A 25,821-nucleotide genomic window follows, 5' to 3' on the forward strand; every position below is an offset into this window, starting at 1 on the left:
CTGCATACTTAGGGGCAACCAACACGGGTTCATCAGTGGCAGGTCCTGTCAGACCAACCTGGTGGCCTTCTACGATCAGATCACCAGATCATTAGATGCAGGGGTAGCAGTGGACATCGTCTTCCTGGACTTCAGGAAGGCTTTTGACACTGTCTCTCACCCCGTTCTCATTAAGAAACTGGGGGACTGCGGTGTCAATGCCCACACAGTCAATTGGGTCGCCAACTGGCTGGAGGGCCGCACCCAGAGAGCGGTGGTGGACGGGTCACATTCGACCGGGAAGAACGTGGGCAGTGGGGTCCCCCAGGGCTCGGTCCTCGGGCCCGCGCTGTTCAATGTCTTCATCAGTGACTTGGACGAGGGGGTAAAAAGCACCCTGTTCAAATTTGCTGATGACACTAAAATGTGGGGGGATGTTGGCACGCTAGAAGGAAGCAACAGACTACAATCGGACCTGGACAAGTTACAAGGGTGGGCGGACGAGAATAGGATGGGATTCAACACAGACAAGTGCAAGGTGCTGCACCCGGGGAGGAACAACCGGCACCATACCTACAGGAACGGTGGGGAACTCCCCTCTTGTCAGCACGGAGGCGGAAAAGGATCTTGGAGTCATCACTGACTCCAAGACGAACAAGGGCCGGCAGTCTGGGGAGGCAGTCAGGAAGGCCAACTGCACCTTGTTGTGCATCCACAAATGCATCTCGAGCAGGTCCGAGGAGGTGATCCTCCCCCTCTGTGCGGCACTGGTCAGGCCACAGCTGGAGTACTGCGTCCAGGTCTGGGCACTGTACTTCAAGAGGGATGTGGACAGCATGGAGAGGGTCCAGAGGAGGCCACACGCATGGTCGGGGGCAGCAGGGCAGGCCCTATGAGGACAGGCTGTGGGACCTGAACCTGTTCAGCCTCCACAAGAGAAGGCTGAGGGGGGATCTTGTGGCCTGTTATAAACTAGTGAGGTGGGATCAACAGGCACTGGGGGAGTCCCTGTTCCTCCGAGCACGGACAGGAGTGACCAGGAATAGCGGTCACAAGCTGGCAGAGGGGAGATTCAGACTAGACATCAGGAGGCGCGACTTCACTGTCAGGGCAGTTAGGGTCTGGAACCAGCTTCCAAGAGAAGTGGTGCAGGCTCCTAGCCTGGGGGGGCTTTAAGAGGAGGCTGGATGAACATCTTGCTGGGGTCATTTGACCCCAGTACTCTTTCCTGCCATGGCAGGGGGTCGGACTAGATGATCTGCTCAGGTCCCTGCTGACCCTAGAAACTATGAAACTATGAAGGGGCAGGGCCCTGCCCGGCTTGTCCCAGTGCTGCTGCCCTATGGGGAAAGGCGCATTGGCCTTGCTGGGAGCACAGCCCTTGCCTGGTCCAGGCCTGCATCCGGCACCCCAGGCCTGCTGATGGCCACATGGGAGGAGAGCAGCATCCTGCCTCTACACAGGCACCCTGGGCACCACCGCTGCATGCCTGGGTACGGCTTAGCCCAGGCCAGAGCCAGGCATGGCTCAAGCTGCTCTCCGAGTCCTGGGAGTCTCCCCATGCTGCAGTCGGGACATGTCCTGGCCAGGCATGGAGGTCCCTGCAGTCGCTGCTGGTCCCTGGGCTACATGGCAGCTCCCAGCCTGCGCCCATGTCCTCAGGCGGCAGCGCTGGCGCCGGCCCACCCAGCCGGGGTGCGTGCGGGGTGCTGGGGTGGGCGACACCATAGGCGCCGACCTCCATTTTTGCCCGGGGGGGAGGTGATGATGGATACATGGAAGTGTTGCGGGTTTCAGGTAGCAGGTCTCCTGAGAGAAGGGACAGGGCCTCAGGCTGCCACGTACTCAGCGTCTCTGGGCAGCACTGTCCGTTTGGCAGACGCAAGCCCTGTGGCACCTGGCCCATCGCCACTGCTACCTCCCAGGCCCACGTATGCTGCAGCCACTGCAGGGTCTTCAGGCAGCAGACGTCGTCCTTGCCTCCCCCTGCTCACGGGGCCATGGCTGGGCCTGTTTTCCTCCGGTCCCAGGCCCCACAGCCACAGGGAGGACGTGCCGCCTATCTGATGGGGCCAGCCACTGCCTGGCGCGCTCTCCACCAGCAGCAGGGAAGCCACAGCGGTGGGCTGGGGATGGGGATGGGGAAGTGGAGGGGGTGGCATGGAGGGGCCTTTTGCACGACTTCCTGAGCACAGAGGCTGGTGCTGCTGAGATAAAGGCCCAGACACTCAGAGCTCCCAGCGCCGGCCACGGGTCGGGACCGATCTCCCCAGGCTGCAGGGATCCAGGGCACTGAGAGCAACCGAGCGGCAGGGAGACCCCACGCACTGAGAGCCCTCCCAGCTCTGCCCAGGAGCTGCCGCTGGCCTGGCCCCAAATGCCTTGTGCTGCAGGATGGCAGCACCCCTGCTCCCAGCACAGTCCCGATGCTTCTTGGGGGGGATCCTGCTCAGCCTCCTTCCTCCTGCTTCAAGCCTTGCGCCAGTGACGGATGAAGGTAGGTCCTTCCTCGTTCACCTCTACACACATGGGCCAAGGCAGATGCGCATGTGTGTGTGTGTACGTGTGTGTGCACATGCACAGGTGGATGTGGGGGGGGCTACGTTGCCGAGGAGTGTGGCCATGTGATCCCTCTGCCCCATGCATGCTCAGTGCAGCACTGTGGACCAACCACTGTCCCTTGGCAGAGGCCTTCTCCAGATGCCTGCCTGCTCCCAGAGCCTGGCCCCACATGGCTCCTGGTGCCAAGGCGGGTGCAGATGCATCCCGGCTCGTCTCTGGTACCCTCGTGGGCAGATCAGGGGCAGGGGCAACGAGATGCAGCTGTGCACAGGCCTGCAGATGCCCAAGCAAAGGGAGCCTCAGCCCCTGCCTGTCCGCAGAGCCCAGGGCACAGGTGACTGATCCAGACGGCACCTGGGGACCTGCCCACCCAATCCTGCCCTGCCGCCTCCACGTCTTCCCCCCACTGCTCCCAGCCAGCTCCATGGGCCTGCTCCCTCGGTGCCCCGGCTGCTCTCGGCAGCCCTGGGCACCAGGTCCCAGGCAGACACGGTCTCACCAACATGGGTGCAGGAGCTCAGCGCCCAGAGCAGCTGCTCCTCGTGCTACCCTGGGAGAATGGTCCAGAGGGGCAGCAGAGCCCCTACCCCTCCTGCCCCACAGTGCGGCCCCCAGAGCCGCCTCGCCTCCCCTCCCCTCGCTGCGCCCCCAGCCCTCGCCACTCCCCTGGGCCGGGGGCCGTGAGGGACTGCTGGGGCCGCTTGCCTTATCTTGCTTCCTGGCTTTCTGCAGGGAGTGCTATCGCCGGCGGCTGTGCTTCCCGCTATGCTGGGGCCATCTGGAGCCACAGCCCACCGCAGGGCTATTTTGGGGTGTGTTTGCCCTGGGCGCACTCCCTCATGCACGCACCACGTGCCGGGGGATGGAGCAGCCCGGGCAGAACCGAGGTCCTGTTCGTTGGGGCAGAGCACAGGCACGGGGGGCAGGGGTGCCGAGGTTACAGCTCTGGTCTGCATGGGAACCACACGGCGTGCATGGCCTGGCGGGACGAGTGAGACCAGCCACCGCGGGCAGGACCTGGCAAGCTAAAGCCTGAGCATGAGGAGTTGGGCACAGCACTGCAGGGACCGCAGTCCCAGCTGCAAGGAGACCCCGGGGAGGGAACTGACAGGCCCAAACCAGGGCACAGCTAAGCCCTGCATCCAGCTGGGCCTGGGGCTGAGCACCTCGATGCTGCTCCAGGCTACGATGCTGCTCGCTGCCCGTGCACAGGTGTCCCATGGCCTGCCCGAGCCGAGCACAGCCCCGGCACTGCCCCGCAGGGTGGGGGTGCAGACCCTGCCCCCTGCAGCTCCCGCCCCCCGCAGCTCCCGTGCTCTCTGCCCTGCAGACGCTGCCCTCCTGCCTGAGGTGCCCAAGAGCATCCGATGCTTCTCCCGCTCCTTCGAGGACTTCACCTGCTTCTGGGATGAGCGCGGGAATGCCACCTTCCGCTTCTACTACCACTACAGCGCGTAAGGCAGGCCCCGGCTGCTCGCAAGGGGGCAGCCACCTGCTGGGACTCCCCCACTGCCCCATCCCCTGCCCCATCCCCCCTGGGGTCAGCAATGCCCCTCCACCGACCTGGCTCTGCCATTGGGACTGGGGTCCCTGGCAGCAGCGTGCCCTCCCCAGCCCCCCTCCCCCCATGACCCTGGGGGCTACCCCATGCCCATCCCTGAGGCATCTCGGCCTCGCTTCTTGGTGCACTTGCCCTTGCCCTTGCCCACCCCGTGGGATGGGCCAGAGACTGGTGTCCCCCCAGGGGGGGAGTCTTGGGTGACTCATGGGGCAGCCCAGGCACTGGGGGTGAGGGCCTGATCCAGCATGGGGCACTGCTCTCTCCCAGCCTGGCCATGAGCCTGGGGCAGGGGAGATGGACCCTGCACCCGCTCCATGGGGCAGCCCTCCTGACCTTAACCCCCGCAGGGAAGGAGCCCGGGAGTGTATGCTGGCCACGCAGCGGCTGCAGGATGGGGGTCGGCGCCACATCTGTGTCTTCCCCAGCCAGGATGTGCGGCTCTTCACTGAGCTCTGCCTCCGTGTCGTGGACGTGGCCGACAACCGCACTGTGCGCATCCGCACGCTCAGTGTGGAAGACATGGGTGAGTCCACTCGGTGCCCACACCCAAATGCCAGCACCCCCAGGCCCTGCCCACAGCCCCGCTCCCAGGGCCGTGGGAGCCCATTCTCCTGTGGGCAGCCCTCTGGCAGGGCCGCCCACGACTCTTCTCATCTGCACTAGGAAGCCAATAACACAACCCTGACCAGCAGGACCCACACCTTCGGCGGTGTTTTTAACGTCGGACCCCTCTCCGCACCCCGTTAGAGGGGTGCGGGGTGCACGTTTTGCCACCGGCCGCCATCCACAGGCGGCCCAGAGAGACTGGTGGTTTATACCACGTGACTGTGAGGCATCAAATAGTCCCCTGCCCCTGCCCCTGCCCCTGCCCCTGCCCCTGCCCCTGCCCCTGCCCCTGCCCCTGCCCCTGCGGGGGCACTGGGCCAGCAGGGGGGCAGCACTGCCCCAGCGTGGACGTGGCTGCCTCAGCCCCGGCTGCCCAGGGTGCTGCAGTTGGCAGTGAGGCTCGGATGGGGTGCCCATGCAGGGTCTGCGCAGGCCATGCACAGGGGAGCAGCTGCCCAGCTTGTGCCCAGGCCCCCTCTGCTGCCAGCCTCAGGCAGGGCCATGGTGCCCATACTCAGCAGCCATCCATGGCAGTGGGGCAGCGTGGGGCCATGGCCCCACCCAGGATCCCCAGGCTGCCCCAAGACCTGCAGCAGCTGCATTTGCCTCCCAGGGCTCATCTCCCCGCCAGCAAACATCACAGCTGTTGGGGCTGAGGCTGCAGGGCTGCTGTGGTTGCGCTGGGAGCCCCCCATACCCGAGTATGCCTCCTTCTTCACCTACGAGGTCCGATCCTGCACCACAGGCTCCAGGGAGCCAGCTTGCCAGGTAACGCTGTGCTCTGGGAGCCGAGAGCCCCTCTGGCCTGTGCGGGGCTGGGGCTGGGGCTGGGGTTGGCCCGGTCTGCACTGCCGGCAATGGCCCCAGGCGTGGGGCTGGGACAGCCCCAGGTGAGCGGCATGGGCAGGTTCCCCATGCACCCATCACCACGATCCTGCACTGTAGGAGGTGGTGGTGAGCAGCACAGCCTGCAACCTCACGCTGCGCCCTGGGCAGACCTACCGCATCCAGATGCGCACCAAACCGGACGGATTATCCCTGAATGGGACCTGGGGCCCCTGGTCGCCCGCACTGCTCGCCGAGACACCCCACTCTGCAGGTGAGGAGATGTGGGGGCCAAGGCCCTGGTGCCCAGCTCCCTGGTCCCAGGCGTGTGGCGGGGGGCAGGGACATGGGTGGGATGTGCCAGGCCTGACTCCAGGGGTCCTGGGGTGGGGGCCTGCGCCAAGCTTGCTGGGACGGTGGGGAAAACTAGTGACCCTGGCACCACTGTGGGGGAGGACATGGAGGCTGGAGGAGACCATAGCTGCCCCCACCCTGACGCACTGACTGACCAGTTGTGTCTGGCCAGTGGAGCTTGGGCTGCGCTGCTCCACACCTGACCTGCAACGTGTGCACTGTGAGTGGACCCCAGCACCTGCTGATGCCAATGGCTCCCACACACTCTTCTACCAGCCCCATGAGAGCCCAGGCTCCCCCAGGTAACGCCCAGGGCCTGCTCTACCCCACCCCGGGGCTGCTGCCCTGACCCCCGCACCTGCTCCATCTGGGCCCAGCAGCCTGCAGGGACCTGTGCCCTGCCTGTGCCAGGGTGTGAGAGGTGGCAGCCCTGGTTCCCCACAGGGACAGGCTGCTGGGGTGACACATGTCCCCAGATGCCCCCGCGTACCAGGGACAGGCCCACGTGGCCCCTCCAGAGACGCACTAGTGGCGTCCCTGTACACTGGAGCACCCAGCCTGGCCGGGGGCTCCACGGGCCACGGAGCCAGGCTGATGCGCCTCTGTGCCCCAGGGCTGAGGCCTGGCAGCATTGCCACGGGGGGGCAGGCACTGGGCCCCAGGGTGCCCATGCCTGCACCTTCTGGCTGGGGAACGCCAGTGCCAGGACTGTGGTGGTGAAGGTCACACGGGATGCCCAGCCAGCGCGCAGCTACTTCGGGGAACCCTTCCACCTGGACCGGGCTGGTGAGTGCTCCCTCCAGGGTCCCCGACCCCCCGGGCAGTCAGGCCACAGGGCTGGGTTGGGGGCATCTGCGGGGCGGAGCAGGGCAGGGCAGGCCATACTGACTGGGCTCCATCTCCACGCAGTGCTGACGGCCCCGCCGAGGATCCTGCAGGCCAACGTCAGCGCTGGGAGGCTGCGGCTGCAGTGGGCAGCACCGCTGGCCAAGCTGGCCCAGCACATGGTATACCAGGTCCGCTACGCCACCGACAGCAGCCAGGACTGGAAGGTACTGGGGACAGGCCTGCTCAGCTGCAGGACACAGCTGGAGCTGCTGGGGGTGTCCCTGGGGCCTGGCCCCCCAACAGCCTGCACAGCTGTTGGGAAAGGCCCCGACCCCTGCAGCCCTCATCCTGCCCCAGCAGTGCCTGGAGCCCCACACTCACCCTGCGGCCCCCGCAGGTCCTGCAGATCCAGCACGCAGCAGACAGCGAGGTCCTAGACTTGCGGGCTGGGTCCCGCTACCACTTGCAGGTGCGTGCCCAGCCCAATGGGCAGCAGTTCGGGGGCTACTGGAGTGCCTGGTCAGAGATTGTGGTGGTCCAGGCCCCGTTGGAAGCAGGTGAAGTCTGGGGCACATGTTGGGGCTGTGCCCGGGGGGCTGTGGGCAGGCAGGGATGCAGAGCTGGGAGGTTCATGGTGCCACTCTCTGCCCAGGCTGGGTCGTCCCAAGCCTCGCTGCGGTGCCGCTCTTCTTCATGGGGCTGGTGCTGGTGCTGCGGTGCACCTTCCCCTCCGTGTACAGGTAACCATCCCCATATGCACGAGCCAGCCGCTGGCTCTGCCCCCCTGGGCACAGCCCATGGGCTGCAGACACTATAGCCAGCTACATTCCCCAGGGCACAGGGAACATCCCTGTGCACAGGCACACACAGTCCTCACATGTGCCCACATTCTGGTGACTGGTGCCTCTCCTCCAGCATGTGGTGCATATGTGCATGCACATGCATGTGCCTGGCTTCAGACAACCTCGCTGATGCCAGTGGCAGCTCCTGCAACCCTGGCCAGCGCCCTACTTAGCCCATCTCAACTTTGTGGTTCATGGACCCTGCTCTCCCCCCAGGGCCTGGCAGAGCTGGGGTCTCCCCCAAAGGCTGGTGCAGGGCCAGGGGCTGAAGGTGTCTCCACTAAGGCTGGAGCAAAGCTGGGCGCTGAGACCTCAAAGTCCCCGTTCAGGCAGCCTCTGCCCTGGCCTGAGCTCAGCCAGTGGGAGGGGGCAGTGGGGCTCTGCTGTGGCCCGTGCCAGGGGGGCATGCCTGGCTGCCCGTCACAGCCCAGTGCCATCGTGCAGCAGCGTGAAGCAGAAGCTCTGGCCGCCAGTCCCGGATCTGTACCGCGTCCTGGGCAGCTTCCTGAGTGACAGCAGCAAGCAGCTCCAGGTGAGGCCGTGCCGCTGGGGCAGCATCAGGGGGATACGGACTGCCTTGGCCCTCCCTTCCCTTCCCTCCCGGGCCACATCAGCCCTCCCACAGACTGCGCCATGCCCCACGGCCTGCGGCGCCATCCCCAAGTCTGGCTAAGCTGCAGCTTGGGCCGTGGGACATGGTGGGGCCTAGCTGCCATGGCCAGAAGCAGGTGCCCTGTGGCGCCTTGAGGAGCTTCCAGTCCATGGAGGCCCCGGGCAGGGCCCTGAGGGCACATCACTGCCACCAGGCCAGTGCTGCCCCAGTGATGGGGTAGGAGTCACCCCAGCTGCCCCACTGGCTGTTGCTTCTCCCCATGGCTCGTGTGGCCCTTCATGCAGCCCCTTGCCCTGCTCCACTGGGCCTCCTGGGTGGTGGGGAGTAGGCGGCTGCTGCAGCACAGAGGCTGGGCATGGGGGGCACTGAGGCAGGGGGACAACGGTGCAGCAGCCTCTGGCAGGCGGTAGAGGGGGTGCTGGGCCTGGCCCCCGCTGCTGTCTCCTTCCCTCCCTGCCTCCCTCCAGGCCAACGCACTGTTCTACAAGCCCCGAGAGGAGCTGGTCCTGTCCTGCCTGCTGGAAATCATGTCGGAGGGGAGCGGGGCTGATCTCCCTGCAGAGCCCATCCCCGCAAAGGTGCCAGGCCTGGGGGTGCCTGTGAACCCCACAGAGGAGGAGGAGGAGGCAGAGGCTGGGAGCCTGGGCTCCCTGCAGCAGGACTACATGGTGCTGCGCCCTGGCAGCCCCATTGGCAGCCACCCTAGCAATGAGTACCTGGACGGCGCAGGTGACACTGCCCCCCTGGGCAGCCTTGCCCTGCTCCTGCCTGTTCCGGGGTCTTCCCCAGGGCTCCCGCAGGTTGGGGCCGATGCCCAGCACCCACCACACAAGCAACTCAGCAGCCTCCAGGCCCACGGCATTCCCCTGGCCACAGAGGCTGGGGAGACCTGGGGCCTGCCCAGCTCAGGGCAGCAGCCCATGCCTGCAACAGACATTGCCAACCAGTCCTACCTGCTGATGAGCAGCTGGGCGCAGCGGTGCGGCTCCTGAGATGAGTTGGGCTGGTGCCCGTGCCCGTGCCTGGCTGGATAAACAGCAGCAGGGCACAGCCACTGCAGCCTGGCCCAGGGTCTGCTCTGTGCACGCCACAGGGACCCACGAGAGCAGCTCCTCCGTGCCCCCTGTGCTTGCCACAGCCGAGGGGTCCTACTCACCAGGGGCCAATGCAGCAGCACCTGTCAGGGAGCCCCAGGCCCAGCCATCCCCAGGAACATGCCCAAGTGCCCCAGCCCATGTGGGCACCCAGGGACACTGCTCATGGGGGAGCACTGCAGGGGAGCATGCCCATGCCACGTCCCTGCAATCCGCACATTCTCCGCATGACGGCCAGGAGCAGACTGGCCTGCAGGCAAGGGAGAGTCGGGTGGGAGATGTATGTGTTCCCGGGGCTGGGCACAGCAGTGTGGATGGCTCCACCACAATCCCCCCCCCCCCCCCCCCCCGAGAATGAAGCAAGAGCAGAATTAGGCCCTGGCCCGCTGACCCTGGCCCCCAGCCCACTGCTCTGGGATCTCTGCATGCTCCAGCTGGCTCTGAGGCTCCCTGCTGGGATGGGGGGCAATAGGACCATACCTCAGTGCATCCCTGGGCCCCGCCACTTGCCTGTGCCAGGCTCTGCTGTCACCCCCAGCTCCCCTGCCCCCACCCCCACTTGTGCCTGCCTTGCCATGAAATGCTGCCTGCAGTGCATGGCACGTCACCAATAAACACTTGTGCACACTCATGGGGTTGTACTGTGCTCGCTGGGAAGCTGCTCCACATTGAGCTCCACAGGGGCACTCTGAGGTGCTTTGGGTTAAAGTACAAGGCAGTCAAAGGGAGAGAGACTTAACGGTGGGGGTCTACTACAGACCTCCCAACCAGGGAGAGGAGCCTGACCAGGAATTCTTGGGTCAGCTCACAGAGGTAGTGAAGGCTAAGGATGTGGCAGTCATGGGGGACCTGAACTTCCTGGACATCTGCTGGGAGGAGCAGTCAGCCAGGGCTGACCACTCACACCGGTTCTTGGCCAGAGTGCAGGACCTCCATCTAACCCAGGAGGTGCACAGCCCCACCGGGGGGACGCCTTGTTGGACCTAGTGCTGGCCACAGGTGATGACCTGGTGAGGGGGCTGCGGGTGCTCGACCACCTGGGCGACAGCGATCATTGCCTGCTGGAATTCACCATCCAGCACAAGGTGGCAAAGGCCGGCAGTAAGGCAGCAGCCCTAAATTTTAGGAGGACAAACTTCAACAAGCTAAGGAGGATAGTTGGGGATGCACTGAGGTCCCGGAGGGGAGGGGAGCCAGGTGTCCAAGGAGAGTGGCTGCTCCTTAAGGAGGTGATCCTCCAAGCCCAAAGGAAGGTAATCCCAACGAGGATCAAAGGGAGCAGGAGAGCACACAAGCCTCCATGGCTCACCAAAAGCATCTGGGAATGTCTCCTTGCTAAAAAGGAGGTGTATACCCAGTGGAAAGAAGGGGTCATCACCAGGGATGACTATTCTGCAGTCGCTGGGAGTTGTAGGGGGGCAGTTTGGAAGGCCAAGGCAAAGATGAAATTAGGACTAGCTTCTCAGATTAAGGACAATAAAAAGTCCTTTTTTAAATACATAGGGTGCAAAAAGAAGGCCCTGGGTAACATGGGGCCCTTGCAGGACGCGATGGGAAATTTGGTCATCACACCAGATGACAAAGCTAACATGTTTAACGGTATCTTTGCCTCTGTCTTCCTAAGTAGGGACCAGAACAGCCACCTCCCTGCAGGGTCCCCTTTGGGCCCTAGGGGAGGCACACCTGGGCCACGGGTTAGTGAGGATTTAGTTAGGGGGTTTCTGGAGGGGCTGGACGTATTCAAGTCAGCCGGCCCAGATGATCTCCACCCTAGAGTTCTAAAGGAATTGGCCAAGGTTATTGCAGGACCCCAGCACGGCTTTATGAGCACTCGTGGTGCTCTGGTGTGGTGTCAGAGGACTGGAAGAGGGCCAACGTGGTTCCCATCTTCAAAAAGGGGAGGAAGGAGGACCCAGGAAACGATAAGCCAGTTACTCTTACCTTGATCCCAGGCAAGCTGTTTGAGAAAATTATGCTGGCACACATCCATAAGGGGCCAGCAGGGGACTGCATGCTTAGGGGCAACGAACACGGGTTCATCAGTGGCAGGTTCTGTCAGACCAACCTGGTGGCCTTCTATGATCAGATTACCAGATCATTAGGTGCAGGGGTAGCAGTGGATAGTCTTCCTGGACTTCCGGAAGGCTTTTGACACTGTCTCTCACCCCGTTCTCATTAAGAAACTGGGGGACTGAGGTGTCGACACCCACACAGTCAATTGGGTCGCCAACTGGCTGGAGGGCCGCACCCAGAGGGTGGTAGTAGATGGGTCCTTCTCAACCTGGAAGGACGTGGGCAGTGGGGTCCCCCCGGGCTCGGTCCTCGGGCCAGCACTGTTCAACATCTTCATCAGCGATTTGGATGAGGGGGTAAAAAGCACTCTGTTCAAATCTGCTGATGACACTAAGATGTGGGGAGATGTGGGCACACTAGAAGGTAGCATCAGCTTCAATCAGACCTAGACAGGCTACAAGGGTGAGCGGATATGAATAGGATGGGATTCAACACAGACAAGGCCAAGGTGATGCACCTGGGTAGGAACAACCGGCACCATACCTACAGGTTGGGGAACTCCCCTGTTGTCAGCACGGACGCAGAAAAGGATCTTGGAGTCATAATTGACTCCAAGACAAACATGGGCCGGCAGTCTGGGGAGGCAGTCAGGAAGGCCAACCATACCTTGTCATGCATCCACAGATGCATCTCGAGCAGGTCCAAGGAGGTGATCCTCCCCCCCATGCGGCACTGGTCAGGCCGCAGCTGGAGTACTGCGTCCAGTTCTGGGCGCCGCGCTTCAAGAGGGATGTGGACAGCATTGAGAGGGTCCAGAGGAGGCCACTCGCATGATCAGGGGACAGCAGGGCAGGCCCTATGAGGAGAGGCTATGGGACCTGAACCTGTTCAGCCTCCAAAAGAGAAGGTTGAGGGGGATCTAGTGGCCTGTTATGAATTAGTCAGGGGGGATCAGCAGGCATTGGGGGAATCACTGTTCCCTCGTGCACTGCCAGGAGTGACCAGGAATAACAGTCACAAGCTGGCAGAGGGCAGGTGATACCTGGATGTTGTGCCAGGTTTAGGCTAGATATCAGGAAGCGCTACTTCACGGTCAGGTCGGCTAAGATCTGGAACCAACTTCCAAGAGAAGTGGTGCAGGCTCCTACCCTGGGGTTTTTTAAGTGGAGGTTGGATGAACATCTTGCTGGGGTGGTTTGACCCCAGTATTATTTCCTGCCATGGTACGGGGGTTGGACTAGATGATCTACTCAGGTCCCCTCTGACCCTAGAAACTATGAAACTAGGGGCCTGGAGGGAAGCCTGGTGCTCCCCATGGTGCAATGCTGCCACTGGGGCCAAAGCACCCAGAGAGGCCTGGAGAGAGGGTCTGGCCCCTTCTCCTACCCCTCAGGGTCAAGGTCAGGCAAGAACTTGACCCCGTAGGCAGCTCAGCACAGACTGGGGGCATCACTGGCCCTGCAGCAGTGGAGCAGGCAGAGGCTCTCCTGTGCGTCTAACAAGCTGCCTCTTGCCCTCGCAGCGGCAGGACGGGTAGGCCCCATGGCTGCATTGTAGGGCTGGAGACTTAGCATGTTGTACATGGGCTGTGTGTGACGGGGCTGCCTGGGGAAGTTCCTGTGGCCAGGATGCACCTGGCTGGCCTGGCTCAGACAGGGCAGCTTGGCCTGCAGCAGTGGCTGGACTGGATGTGTCCCCCCCCAGGCTCTGCCCCATCAAACTGCCTCTGTCCTTGCTGCACAGCACACTGGGGCCTGGGATCCAGGGCCTAACGCCCCCCATATCCAGGTGCTGAAAGGCAGCTGGTGGATGTTGTGCCAGAGCATGCCTGCCCCAGCACTCCTTGCTGCTGTGACACCAGTGATGTCTGTGGGCGCTGGGCAGGCCCAGGCTGCATCCTGGTGGAAAGGGCACCTCAGCTTGCCCACCCAGCCTCTAACCCACCCCAGTGGACCTGGCCCTGCACAGGGACTTTGTGGGAAGGGAGGTGGCAGGGAACAGACCTGTGGCAGCACTAACCACTGTAGCATGTGGTGGGGAGAACCACAAGCCATGGGTCCCCAGCATGCCTGTTGCAGGAGTGGGTGCCAGAGATTATCTGTGCCTGGAGCCATGCTGGGCACCCAATGATGCCACATGGGAGGCATTGCTGCCCCTTCTTCCTGCCCCGCTGCTCCCTGCAGCTCTTGCCCAGCTGCTGTGCTGCCCTGCAGCTCCCTCCAGCAACCCAGAGCCATCCTCACCTGCTCACCTGGAAGAGCCTGAGGAACCCGCAGGACAGGTTTGAGGCTTATCAGCACTTTCCCATGGCAGCAGCAGCAGGTGGCTGCAGCTGGCCCCACCTGCCCCTGGCAGGCCTCCCTGCTAAGTGGGAGGGAGGCGCAGGCACCTGGCTGGGAAAGGCCTGGATAGGTAAGAGGTGGCAGCAGGGTGAGGCTGTGGGGGAGTCCCAGCCAGAGGCTGCTGCCAGCACACACTGCTGCACCGTTCCCCCAGGGCCAGGTGCAGAGACCCAAGATGGCCCCTCAACTGCTGCTGTGGCCCACTGCCGGCGGGGAAAGACCCACTCCTGCGCTCCGGTCTGCCTACTGCCGCAACCACAGGGCCCTGTCCCCCTCGGGCACTGCTCCAGGGCACGCCGACTTGGAGTGAGGTGCACGGGACGTCCCGCTGCCCCCACGGGCTGCCTGTGCCAGGGTTTCTCCTCAGACACGCATGCGCTCGCTCCCCGGCTCAGGAGGAAGGACCTGGCAAAACCAAACACATGTGGGTGAAGGTGAAAGATGCAGCACTGCTATAACGGTGGGGATTCACTGCAGAGCACCTATCCAGGAAGAGCAGGTGGGTGAGGCACCCTGCGAGGGGGTGACAAATCTGCCCAAAAGGGAAGGGGTGATCCTGGTGGGAGACTTCACAACGCTGCCACGCTTCCTGGTCCATGCAACAGGGATCACCTCTCCTGGGTCCTGTCCTGACCAAGATGTGAAAGCGGGTGGGTGGAGGGTGTGAAGGCGGCGGGTCCCTGGCGAGGAAGCCACGCTCGAATTCCGGACCCAGGGCAGGGCGAGCAGGGCCTGGTCAGTGAAAGCAGGATGCCAGGTTGCAAACAGGCGCCATGGAAAGCGAGACTGAAGATCAAAGGTGGCCAGCGGGGCTGGGAGCCGCGCGCGGAGCACTGCCAGGCAGCGGGCGGGCGGGCGAGGGGGCCGGCCGGGCCCAGCGGGCGGCTGCGGGGACACGCCGGGATGGCGAGGAGGGACTGCGTGTCCGCGCGCTAGAAGCGAAGGGCAAGGGAGCCGGGCCCGGGTGGGCGAGCCGGGCGGGGGCGGGGCCGCCCCGCTCCTGCCTGGCCTCGGCCTTCACACAACAGCCCCGCGCACGGGCAGAGGGCTGTGGCCAGTGCGCAGGAGCTCGGGCCAGCCGCGGACCGTCGCCCGGGAGCCGCAGAGCGGGCGACACCTCGCGGCAAGGACGGCGCAGGACCGCCAGGCCAGGCCAGGCCAGGCCAAGCCCCACCCCTCGCGTGTTGCAGGCCAATGGCCGTGACCCTGCACGCCCGGGTCAGAGGTCACAACGGCCAAAGCCAGGGCACGCAGGCGCTGGCGCTAAGCCCCGCCCTTTGCGGCCAGGTGGACCAATGGCGGGGAGGCGCGGGGCGTGTTACCATGGCGTCGGCCGCCGTTGGGTTCGAAGCGGCCAATGCGGGCGGGCGGCGCCTGGTTTAAAGCGCCGCGAGGGCAGGGCCCCGCTGTGGTGCTGTTGCCGGAGTCGGTGAGTGCGGTACGAGCTGGAGCTCCCCCCCCGGCTCTGCGGGTCTCTCGCTCCCCTCCCCCCAGGACCCCGTCCCCCGCACTGACCCCGTGCCGTCCGCAGCCGCCATGACGCACTTTGGCTTCGAGAGCGACCTGCACACGCTGCTTCGCCTGGACGCGCCGATCCTCAACGCGCCGCCGGCCCGCTGGCAGCGCAAAGCCCGCGATGGCCCCGCCGCCCCCGGGCCCGCCACGCTGTCGCCCATGAAGCCCAGCAACCGCGCGCACGGCGCCGGCAGGACCCCTGGGAGGACCCCAGGTTGATGCGGGCGGCCTGGCCGGGCCGGGGTTGGGAGGTGGTGGCTTTGGCATGAGCCGGGTGCAGCGCCGTGCCGGGAGCACCTGTAATCCTGGGCCCACGCACCCGGCAGCCGCGAGCTGGGCCCTGCATTTGAGCACTGCGTCGGACCGGGACCAGTCCCAGTCGTGGCGGCTCCGTCCTCCGTTCCCCCTCACCCCGCCGGGGCTCTGCCTGGCACCTTGGTGGCCACAGCTGGCCCCAGCAGTGCCCTCGGCCCCAGGCTCGGCAGGTACAAGCTGAGGAGCCCTCACTTCTGGCCTGGTCACTGCACCAGGGCTCATTTGCCATTTTCTCTGACAAGTAGGTCAGGCCAACACCTGTTTGGAGCAGCTTGACTGGGGCTGATCCCACCCTGGGCGCAGCCCCTGCCAGCTCAGGGATGGGGCTGGAGTGCCACCAGGCCTTTCCGCAGGTGGAGGGCTGGAGTTGGCCAGAGCCTTGTGCTCGCTTGGCCCAGGGGCTCCCAGCTGGCTGCACGGCCCTGCTGAGCGAGCACGTAGGCAGGAGCATGTCCTTGGGTCGCCGCCAGCTAGACTCGGCTCTTGTGCGCAATGCAGGTAAATCTGCGTCCAAGACACAGAGCACCCCAAGCAAGGCTGGCGGGGACCGCTACATCCCCCACCGTAGCGCCATGCAGATGGAGGTAGCCAACTTCCTCCTGACCAAGGAGAACGATGACTCCGAAGACACTCCCACCAAGAAGGTAAGCAGAGCACATGCCAGCAGCTGGCCCACTTCCTCCCTGTGCTCTGGTGGCAGAACCTTGCTGGGTACATGCTTGCATGACCGGGCTGGAAGGAACCACCCACACGTGGCCTTGCTGGGTGGGGTTTGGACCCTCCCCTGCTTGGTGCTGCCTTTGGCTGCAAGATGTGATCGTGCGAGCCTTGCAAACGTGGTGCTCCCTGTGCCAGACTCACAGGGCTCCTCTGCATGCGACCTCTTTGGGAGCAGCCATCCCAGCGCAAGCAGCAGTGTAGAAAATGGCCACAACTGCTCAGACTTGCTCCTCCATGTTGTTACTTGCTGTGGCTTCCCCACCAAAAACAGGACAAGCCCAGACTGAGGGGCAGCTGGTACAGCATGAAATGACCTGCCCAGCTCCCAGGGCTAGCTGGGGTCTGTGCGCAGACCTGTCTAGGAGCTTCCTGTGTGCAGCTGCTTCCCACAGGGCAGCATGCAATGCCTGTGGTGGGGCCTGTTGTGTCCCCCTTTCCTCAAAGGCGGCTGGGCAAAGTTGGGTCTTGCTGAAAATGGACTTGGATGTCTGTGTCTCCAGGAGCAGCAGAAGACCTGGGCAGTGAATCTGAACGGGTTCGATGTGGAAGAGGCAAAGATCCTCCGCCTGAGTGGGAAGCCTCAGAATGCCCCAGAAGGTAGGCATGGGGAATCTGAGGCTGGACCAGACCCCAATGGGCTCCCTGGGCCCCCTCCCATTTCCAAGCTGCACCAGGGTGAACACCAGTAACACCAGCGAGAAGAGGGAAGGCAGAAAGGGTTCTGAAGACTTGCAGGCAGCTCTGCATCTCAGCCTCATGCAAATACTGTTCATCTTAGCTCTGCAGTTTGCCGCACAAACAGTGTTGCCTTCAAGTTGTTGGAGGCTGTACAAACAAGGCCGTGCAATCTTGTGACTTTGGGTGTGGGCTCAAGCATGGCAAAATAGTAACATCCCAGCAAAAAGAAAGCACTGTTGCCCTGCATTCTGTGGCAGAGTGCCTGTGCCTGGTGAGGATGGAAGGGAAGTGCCTGCCTGCTGAGTAATTGTGGCTCTCTCCTTGGTGCAGGCTACCAGAATAACCTGAAAGTGCTCTACAGCCAGAAAGCAACACCTGGCTCTAGCAGAAAGAATGGCAGATACATTCCCTCCATGCCAGACCGGATCCTGGATGCACCAGAGATCCGCAATGACTACTGTAAGCAGACTTTCCCATGGGGCTCCAGGGAGGTGGTGTTGGCTTCTTCCTTGCCTTGCAAAGAGGCTAAGTGAGACCAGGCCTAACAGTTCCTGCAGCACCCTGGGCACCACCTTTTTGGAGTTGGCCAGGGGTGGTGAGAGCAGAGCCCCTCACCAGGTCCTGGGTCTCACCCCCATCTGGTATTTCCATGTCTTGTGACCTGCGCAGGCTCCTAATGGGGCCAGTGCTCTCTGACCATCCTTCCCCACTGTGCCCACTAACAACAACCATGTGGTTAGGGACCAGCCTGCCAGGGTTACCAGAGGGAGTGCTGGTTTCGGGCCTGGTATTGGGCATGCCAAATTATAGACTCCTGTCTATTGGGCAGTGTAGCCCTGTCCCCTTACCCTGCTCAGAGGACAGTTCCCACTCCTGGCACCTACTCCGTCCCCTGCCCTGCCTCCAGATTCTCCTTTTGGGTGTGCTGGCTGTTGCAGGCCGAGCATGCTCTGGGCACCCATACTGGCAGCTTCTCCCCTGTAGCATGGTGGGCAGAATCCCAGGTGCTTCCCTCAGCATCGCCATCTCTGCAGGTGGGCGAATCTAGGTGCAGCTCCTTTCCCAGAGGGAGGGGCCACCACTGTAGCTGGAGAGCCCGAGACATGGCCCAAAGCCAGGACAGGGGGACCCTAATGCAGCCCTTCCAGACTGGTAGCCTTTCCCTGCAGCAAGTGGGGCTGCATGGAAGCAAGCAGAAGGCACCTGTTATCAGTGTTGGGGGAACAGTGCTGCTCAGTCTCTGCTGTGGCAGTGATGCACTGAAAAGACAGCCAGTAAATGCTGGGTAGCTTACTGAACAATGCCCTACCACCACTGCTGGGGCACAGGGACATCCAGGGTGTCGCTCAGCAGCCTTGAGGCCAGAGACTTTGGTGCTGTGCTTACACCTGCCTGGCCATACCCGACTGCCTTCTGGGCGCAGAGCTCTGCAGTGCAGAGGGGATCTGGCCCAGCGATGAGGGATGAGCGGCGGGGGACATTGCTGTACTGCTGCAATGGGCAGGGCTCCCTGAGGGACCCATGTGGCCTCCCCTAACTACAGATCTGAACCTCATTGACTGGAGCTCCCAGAACTTCCTGGCTGTGGCTCTGGACAACTCTGTGTACCTCTGGAATTATGCCTCTGGGGAGATCATCCAGCTGCTTCAGATGGAGAATCCTGATGACTATGTTTCTGCTGTGTCCTGGATCAAAGAAGGAAACTACCTGGCCATTGGCACAAGCAATGCTGAGGTCCAGGTGAGGGGGAAAGGCTGCTGTAGTGGAGGCTCCTGCCCAGGGATAACACAGCTTTTTTGGGCATGTACTGCTTGGCCTGCCCAGAGCTCAGTGCTGTGTGGCTGGAGGAGTGCTGGTGTGGGCCTGGTGCTGCTTTTGACTTGGGTCCTATGCAGTATCTTCTTGTGGGGGGTGCATTTCCTCTGTCTGCTTCTAAGGGGTCTTTGGAGCCCTGCTGCACTTCATTTAGACCTGGGGTTCATGGCTAAAGGGATCCTGGAGGGAGGTGCAGGGCCAGGGGTTTGGGTCCCCTCTGGCCCTGTAACTTCAGTCCCTGACCCCTCAGCTCACAAGTCATGGCAAGAACACAGCTGCTCCATACACAGGGGCTGTCTGCCCCTGCCATCTCCTACTCGGAGGGGCTGGGTGGCTGTCTGGGAAATGCTTGGCCACCTGCACTCCCCTGGAGATTGCCCCTACAGATCCCTGCTGCCACCTCTCTTGCAGGGGCAAATACCTGCAGTCTTCTTGAGTCTCTGCACAGGCTGTAAGTGCTGGGCACCTGACTGTTTGGGCTAAACCTGGTTAGTTACCAATGATCTCATGGGCACCAGGAACATGTGTTCCTAGCTCCATAGTCTGCAGAGGTGAGGGGCCCCATATCAGAAACTCTAGAATGCCCTGGTGTGCCAATCCATGGCAGATAACAGCTGCTTTCCTTCTCCAGCTGTGGGATATACAGCAGCAGAAGCGGCTCCGCAACATGACCAGCCATTCCTCCCGCGTGGGCTCGCTGAGCTGGAACAGCTACATCCTTTCCAGGTGGGGGATGGCCCAAGGTGTGGGAGGACAGAGCCTGCTCTGGGTGATTTTAACAGAGATGACCCATGTGCGAGACTTGTGCAGTACAGCTCTTGCAGCTGCAGCTGACCCTGTGGCCTGTGGGCTAACATGCCTGTCTGGGCCAGGGTCTCTACAGGGGCCCTTGGGCACAGCCCCTACCAGCAAGCAGTAGCCTGACTGCAACCTTTTCTCTGCAGTGGGGCAAGGACGGGGCACATCCATCACCATGACGTCCGGGTGGCCGAGCACCATGTGGCCACACTCGCCGGCCACACACAAGAGGTGTGTGGGCTCAAGTGGTCACTGGATGGCCGGTACCTAGCCAGTGGGGGCAATGACAACCTTGTGAACATCTGGCCTTGCACCCAGGGTGACAGCGGGGACTTTGCTCCAATACAGACCTTCACACAGCACCAGGGCGCTGTCAAGGTGAGTACATGGCTCCGGGGGGTGCCTGGGTGAGTGTGGCAGAGCTGCAGCACTGCTCTCGCCTCCCTGCAGATGGTGCAGCAAGGGCTGCCTTGTGGGCATGAAGCTTGAGCTGCTGGACACAGCAGCTGCTGCTGCCTCTGTCCTACCAGTCATGAATCTCTTCTGGCAGGCGGTGGCCTGGTGCCCCTGGCAGTCCAACGTCCTGGCCACTGGCGGCGGCACCAGCGACCGGCACATCCGCATCTGGAATGTATGCTCAGGCACCTGTCTCAACACTGTCGATGCCCATTCCCAGGTGAGAGGCCAGCACGGCTCCCAGAGGAGCAGGGTGGGAGGGGTGCCCGGGAACAGAGGCAGCCCTTGCATGGGCAGCCATTGCTAGATGATGGGATCCCAACATCAGCTCCAAACCCTCAGCCTGCCATAGGTAAAACAAGACGGGTGCTGCTGCCATCCTGCCCCACAACAGCAAGCAGGTGGCTGGGTCATGCGTTCAGGTGATCCTGGGAAAAAGACTGTTCCCCAAGCTAGGGCAACCCTGCCCTCCTGTGCCAGTCTGGCTGTGGGGTGTGGGGATTCTTCTGACCTGTAATTCAGCTGTCTCACTGGAAGTGGTACAGCAAGATTCTCTAGCCAGGGTCCCCTGACTCCCACGTAACAGCAGGAGCATTGGCACAGCCTGAGGAAGGGAGCCAACCCTGCTCCCCCACCCAGAAGTCCCTACTATTCATGGGGCAGTAGGGGAGTGCTTCCTGGGCCCAGTTTTCATAGTTGGTCGGGTCGGAAGGGACCTGTGCAGATCGAGTCTGACCCCTGCCATGGCAGGAAAGAGTACTGGGATCAAACAGCCCCAGCTAGGTGTTCATCCAGCCTCCTTTTAAAGCCCCCCCAGGCTAGGAGCCAGCACCACCTCTCTTAGAAGTTGATTCCAGATTCTAGCCACCCTGAAGTACTGCTGTGAAGTAGAGCCTCCTGAGTCTACTCTCTGCCAGCTTGTGACGATTATTTCTTGTCACTCTTGGCAGTGCTCCAGGGAACAGGGATTCTCCCAATGCCTGCTGGTCCCCCCCTGACTAGTTTGTAACAGGCCACTAGATCCCCGCTCAGCCTCCTTTTGTGAAGGGTGAACAGTTTCAGGTTCTGTAGCCTCTCCTTGTAGGGCCTCCTCCCCTGGTGCCCCCAGATCATCCGAGATCGTCTCCTTGCTAAAAAGGAGACATATACCCAATGGAAGGAAGGGGTCATCACCAGGGATGACTATTCTGCAGTCGCTTGGGGTTGTAGGGGGGCAGTTAGGAAGGCCAAGGCAAAGATGGAATTAGGACTAGCTTCTCAGATTTAAGGACAATAAGAAGTCCTTTTTTAAATACATAGGGGGCAAAAAGAAGGCCCTGGGTAACATGGGGCCCTTGCAGGATGTGTTGGGGAATTTGGTCGTCACACCAGATGACAAAGCTAACATGTTTAATGATTTCTTTGCCTCCGTCTTCCTAAGTAGGGACCAGAACAGCCACCTCCCTGCGGGGCCCCCTCGGGCCCCAGGGGAGGCACACTTGAGCCAAAGGTTAGCGTGGAACTAGTTAGGGGGCTTCTGGAGGGGCTGGACGTGTTTAAGTCAGCTGGCCCGGATGATCTCCACCCTAGAGTCCTTAAGGAACTGGCCAAGGTCATTGCAGGACCCCTGGCATGGCTCTATGAGCACTCACGGTGCTCTGGTGTGGTCCCAGAGGACTAGAAGAGGGCCAACGTGGTTCCAATCTTCAAAAAGGGGAGGAAGGAGGACCCAGGAAACTATAGGCCAGTTAATGTTACCTCAGGAAACTATAGGCCAGTTAATGTTACCTCAATCCTAGGCAAGCTGTTTAAGAAAATTTATGCTGGCACACATCCATAAGGGGCTAGCTGGGGACTGCATGCTTAAGGGCAACCAACACAAGTTCATCAGTGGCAGGTCCTGTCAGACCAACCTGGTGGCCTTCTATGATCAGGTTACCAGATCATTAGATGCAGGGGTAGCAGTGGACATAGTCTTCCTGGACTGCCGGAAGGCATTCAACACTCTCACCCCGTTCTCATTAAGAAACTGGGGGACTGCGGTGTCAACGCCCACAGAGTCAGATGTGTCGCCAACTGGCTGGTGGGCCGCACCTGGAGGGTGGTGGTGGATGGGTCCTTCTCAACCTGGAAGGACGTGGGCAGTGGGGTCCCTCAGAGCTCGGTCCTCGGGCCCGCGCTGTTCAACATCTTCATCGGTGATTTGGACGAGGGGGTAAAAAGCACCCTGTTCAAATTTGCTGATGACACTAAGATGTGGGGGGATGTGGGCACACTAGAAAGTAGCATCAGGCTTCAATCAGACCTAGACAGGCTACAGGGGTGAGCAGATATGAATAGGATGGGATTCAACACAGACAAGTGCAAGGTGATGCACCTGGAGAGGAACAACCGGCACCATACCTACAAGTTGGGTAACTCCCCTGTTGTCAGCACGGACGCGGAAAAGGATCTTGGAGTCATAATTAACTCCCAAGATGAACATGGGCCGGCAGTGTGGGGACGCGGTCAGGAAGGCCCAACCGCACCTTGTCATGCATCCACAGATGCATCTCAAGCAGGTCCAAAGAGGTGATCCTTCCCCTCTATGCAGCACTGGTCAGGCCACAACTGGAGTACTGCGTCCAGGTCTGGGCGCCGCACTTCAGGAGGGATGTGGTCAGCGTTGAGAGGGTCCACAGGAGGGCCACTTGCGTGATCGGGGGACAGCAGGGCAGGCCCTGAGGAGAGGCGACGGGACCTGAACCTGTTCAGCCTCCAAAAGAGAAGGCTGAGGGGGGATCTAGTGGCCTGTTATAAACTAGTCGGAGGGGGATCAGCGGGCATTGGGGGAGTCGCTGTTCCCCCATGCACTGCCAGGAGTGTCCAGGAATAACGGTCACAAGCTGGCAGAGGGAAGGTTTAGGCTAGATATCAGGAAGTGCTACTTCATGGTCAGGGCGGCTAGGATCTGGAACCAACTTCCAAGAGAGGTGGTCCTGGCTCCTAACCCTGGGGGATTTTAAGAGGAGGTTAGATGAACATCTTGCTGAGGTTGTTTGACCCCAGTATTGTTTCCTGCCATGGCGGGGTGTCGGACTAGATGATCTACTCAGGTCCCTTCCGACCCTAGAAACTGAGTGGTCTCCTCTGGACCCTGTCCATGTTGTCCACACCCCTCTTGAAGTGCGCTGCCCAAAACTGGATGCAGTACTCCAGCTGTGGCCTGACCAGTGCCGCATAGAGGGGGAGGATCACCTCCCTGGACCTGCTCGAGATTCATCTGTGAGTGTATGACAAGGTGCGGTTTGCCTTCCTGACTGCATCCCCACACTGCCGGCCCATGTACATCCTGGCATCGATAATGACTCCAAGACTCTTCTCTGCCTCTGCACTGACGAGAAGGGAGTTCCCCAGCCCGTAGGTATGGTGCTGGTTCTTCCTCCCCAGGTCCAGCACCTTGCACTTGTCAGAGTTGAAACTCATCCTGTTTTCCGCCCCCCCCCCCCCAACCCTGTAGCCTGTTCAAATCTGACCGCAGCCTATTCCTTCCTTCTAGCATACCCACTTCTCCCCACATCTTGGTGTCACTTACAGATTTGAACAGGGTGCATTTTTACCCCTTTGTCCAAGTCACTAAAGAAGATGTTGAACAGTATGGGCCTCAGGACTGAGCCCAGGGGAACCCCACTGCCCACATCCCTCCAGCCAGTTAATGACCCCAGTAGGCATCAATGCCACAGTCCCCTAGTTCTTTAATGAGAACAGGGTAAGAGACTGTGTTGAATGCCTTCCTTAAGTCCAGTAAGACTATATCCACCGTGACACCTGCATCCAGGGATTTTGTGACTTTGGTCATAGAAGGCCACCAGGTTGGTCTGACAGGACCTGCCTCTGATGAACCCATGTTGGTTGCCCCTAAGCATAATCTCCCCAGCTGGCCCCTCGTGGACCAGCTGATGACCAGTAGTACCCCCAAGGCATGGGATGACCAGGCCTTTCCATAGCATAAGGAGCTACCTAATTGCACTGACCTGGGGACTGCAGACACCTGGCCACGCATCCTGCCTGTCCCTCCTGACTCCTGTGCCACCTGCCATGCTCTGCCTCCCCCAGGTCTGTGCCATCCTGTGGTCAACAAACTACAAGGAGTTCATATCTGGCCACGGCTTTGCCCAGAACCAGCTGGTGGTGTGGAAATACCCTACCATGGCGAAGGTCACGGAGCTAAAAGGTAAGCAGCAGCCCTGGCTGGGACACGGGCACAGGGAAGGCCTTGCTTGTGCCAGGGCCCAGATCTCCATGGGATCAGAGGTGCATGGGGAGGGAGGAGGACCCAAGTGCTGCTGTAGAGCCAGCAGTGCAGTGGGTTGGAAGCCAGCTGTGCAAACAGCTGGGATGCAGCCTGCCCCCACGTGGGTGGGGCAGACAGACCTAGGGGAGGTGGGGGGGTTGGCTATAGGTAGAGACTTAAGCTGGGTCCTGGGTGAGTGGATCCCTGACCATGCTGCTCCTCCCAGGCCACACAGCCAGAGTCCTCAACCTAACCATGAGCCCAGACGGCTCTATGGTGGCGTCCGCATCTGCAGATGAGACGCTACGGCTCTGGCGTTGCTTTGAGATGGACCCTGTGAAAAAGAAAGAGAAGGAGAAGGCAGGCAGTGCCAAGAGCAGCATCATCCACCAAGGCATCCGGTGAAGGTGGTGCTGCCAGCACAGGGACGGTGTACAGTGTTTTAATGCCAATAAATACCTTAATCTGATTTTTACACAGAGTGGCGTCGGTGACCAGCGTGTAAGGGAGTTGGGGCTGCAGGGTCAGGACCCTCACAGGAGAGGTGGTGTTGTGGTTGGTGGTCTTGCTACTGCCCCTATCCCAATGCACAATAGGGCTGGACACAGGGCCAGATACCTGGGGTATGCCCTGTCTGGGGTGGGACTCCCAGGAACCCACAGAGCCAGTTGGGCCAAGGCTGAGGCTTTTCCTGATCCCAGAGGCTGTGAAAGAGTCTGCATTGCCCCAGATACACTTCAGCTCTGTGGTTCTCAATCAGGGTGTCATGGGTCCAGCCACCTTCCTGAGCTAGGATCATCCCTGCCCAAACCATGTCCTAAAGCAGAGGGACCCCAGCAGCCACCATCCTGTTGCAGCAAGGTTGTTTAAAATGCACTCAAGAAACCACAGGGGGAGGATGTGCCCTACAGAGGAAGGCAAAACCCCCAGGCAGTACCAGTCTGTCCATAGGGGAAAATTTCCTCTTGACCCTAAATGTAGTAATTTGGTGTGAGCCTGAGCAGAGGTACAAGACCCTCTAGCCAGGACCCTGCAGGATTGGTCCCAGCAGGAGTGTTGGCACGGTCCGGTCCAGTCCAGTCCCCATCCCCACCATGAGCTCCAGCCAGTGCCTCCTGAGGGAGGCTTGAAAAAACAAAGCCTGGATGCATATAGCAACAAGAAGGGGAGAGAGGCCTTCCTGGCTCCAGGCAGTAACCAGTAAAGCCTAGGAACTATCCCTAGATCATCCCCAACCAATGGCTGCCAACCTCTTGAACGCCAAGTCCACAAGTCCCCTGGGAGTCTTCCCCTGCCTCTGCTCTCATGGAGAAGTGTTTCTTGATGCTTCCTCTAAGCCTACTTTGCAGCTTCATGCCATTGGTCCATCCCCTCCTCTGCAGCAAGAGAGAGAAGGGGCTTTCAGTCCTCTGGCAGCCCTTCAAATATTTGAACACTTGTCATGTCCCCTCGTCAGTGCCTTTTCCAGAAGTTGAGCATGCCCAGCTCCCACAGCTTCTCCTTGTCTGACTTTTTAATGTCCATTCCACTGCATTCCCTGCATCCACCCAAGTAGTTACTTGGTCAAAGGGGGAGATCAGGTTTGTTTTTCAGGAATTCCTGCTGGTGGCTTGTGATCAGCCCTTTGTCCTCCAGGTGCTTGCGAATGGCCTT

At 61.2% G+C, this 25,821-nt stretch overlaps 2 protein-coding genes across 4 annotated transcripts; both read left to right on the forward strand.

Moving 5' to 3' along the window:
* Window positions 1–3,479: 3,479 nt before the first annotated feature.
* On the forward strand, window positions 3,480–9,851 carry MPL (MPL proto-oncogene, thrombopoietin receptor). Its single transcript, XM_090049549.1, has 11 exons — window positions 3,480–3,995; window positions 4,450–4,625; window positions 5,322–5,476; window positions 5,654–5,807; window positions 6,060–6,189; window positions 6,501–6,673; window positions 6,797–6,939; window positions 7,113–7,272; window positions 7,368–7,455; window positions 8,002–8,089; window positions 8,638–9,851. Exons 1-11 carry the CDS (start codon window positions 3,580–3,582, stop codon window positions 9,160–9,162), a joined length of 2,208 nt encoding a protein of 735 aa, XP_089905675.1. The 5' UTR covers window positions 3,480–3,579; the 3' UTR covers window positions 9,163–9,851.
* A 3,946-nt stretch (window positions 9,852–13,797) lies between these two features.
* Window positions 13,798–24,637, forward strand: CDC20 (cell division cycle 20). Of its 3 annotated transcripts, none has more exons than XM_090048579.1 (11): window positions 13,798–14,118; window positions 15,151–15,348; window positions 15,948–16,093; window positions 16,670–16,766; window positions 17,178–17,306; window positions 18,391–18,587; window positions 19,294–19,388; window positions 19,607–19,838; window positions 20,011–20,136; window positions 23,991–24,108; window positions 24,395–24,637. In XM_090048579.1, the coding sequence occupies exons 1-11, from the start codon at window positions 14,061–14,063 to the stop codon at window positions 24,571–24,573; spliced, it is 1,575 nt and encodes a 524-aa protein (XP_089904705.1). In that variant the 5' UTR covers window positions 13,798–14,060; the 3' UTR covers window positions 24,574–24,637. The 3 variants fall into 3 exon arrangements, with proteins under 3 accessions (XP_089904705.1, XP_089904706.1, XP_089904707.1); XM_090048580.1 differs by lacking the exon at window positions 13,798–14,118 and adding an exon at window positions 14,906–15,048; XM_090048581.1 differs by lacking the exon at window positions 13,798–14,118 and adding an exon at window positions 15,011–15,057.
* The last annotated feature ends 1,184 nt before the right edge of the window (window positions 24,638–25,821 follow it).

This window comes from Crocodylus siamensis, chromosome 5 (genome assembly GCF_052110815.1).
Source record: "Crocodylus siamensis isolate JL-2025a chromosome 5, ASM5211081v1, whole genome shotgun sequence".
Lineage (NCBI taxonomy): Eukaryota > Metazoa > Chordata > Crocodylia > Crocodylidae > Crocodylus > Crocodylus siamensis.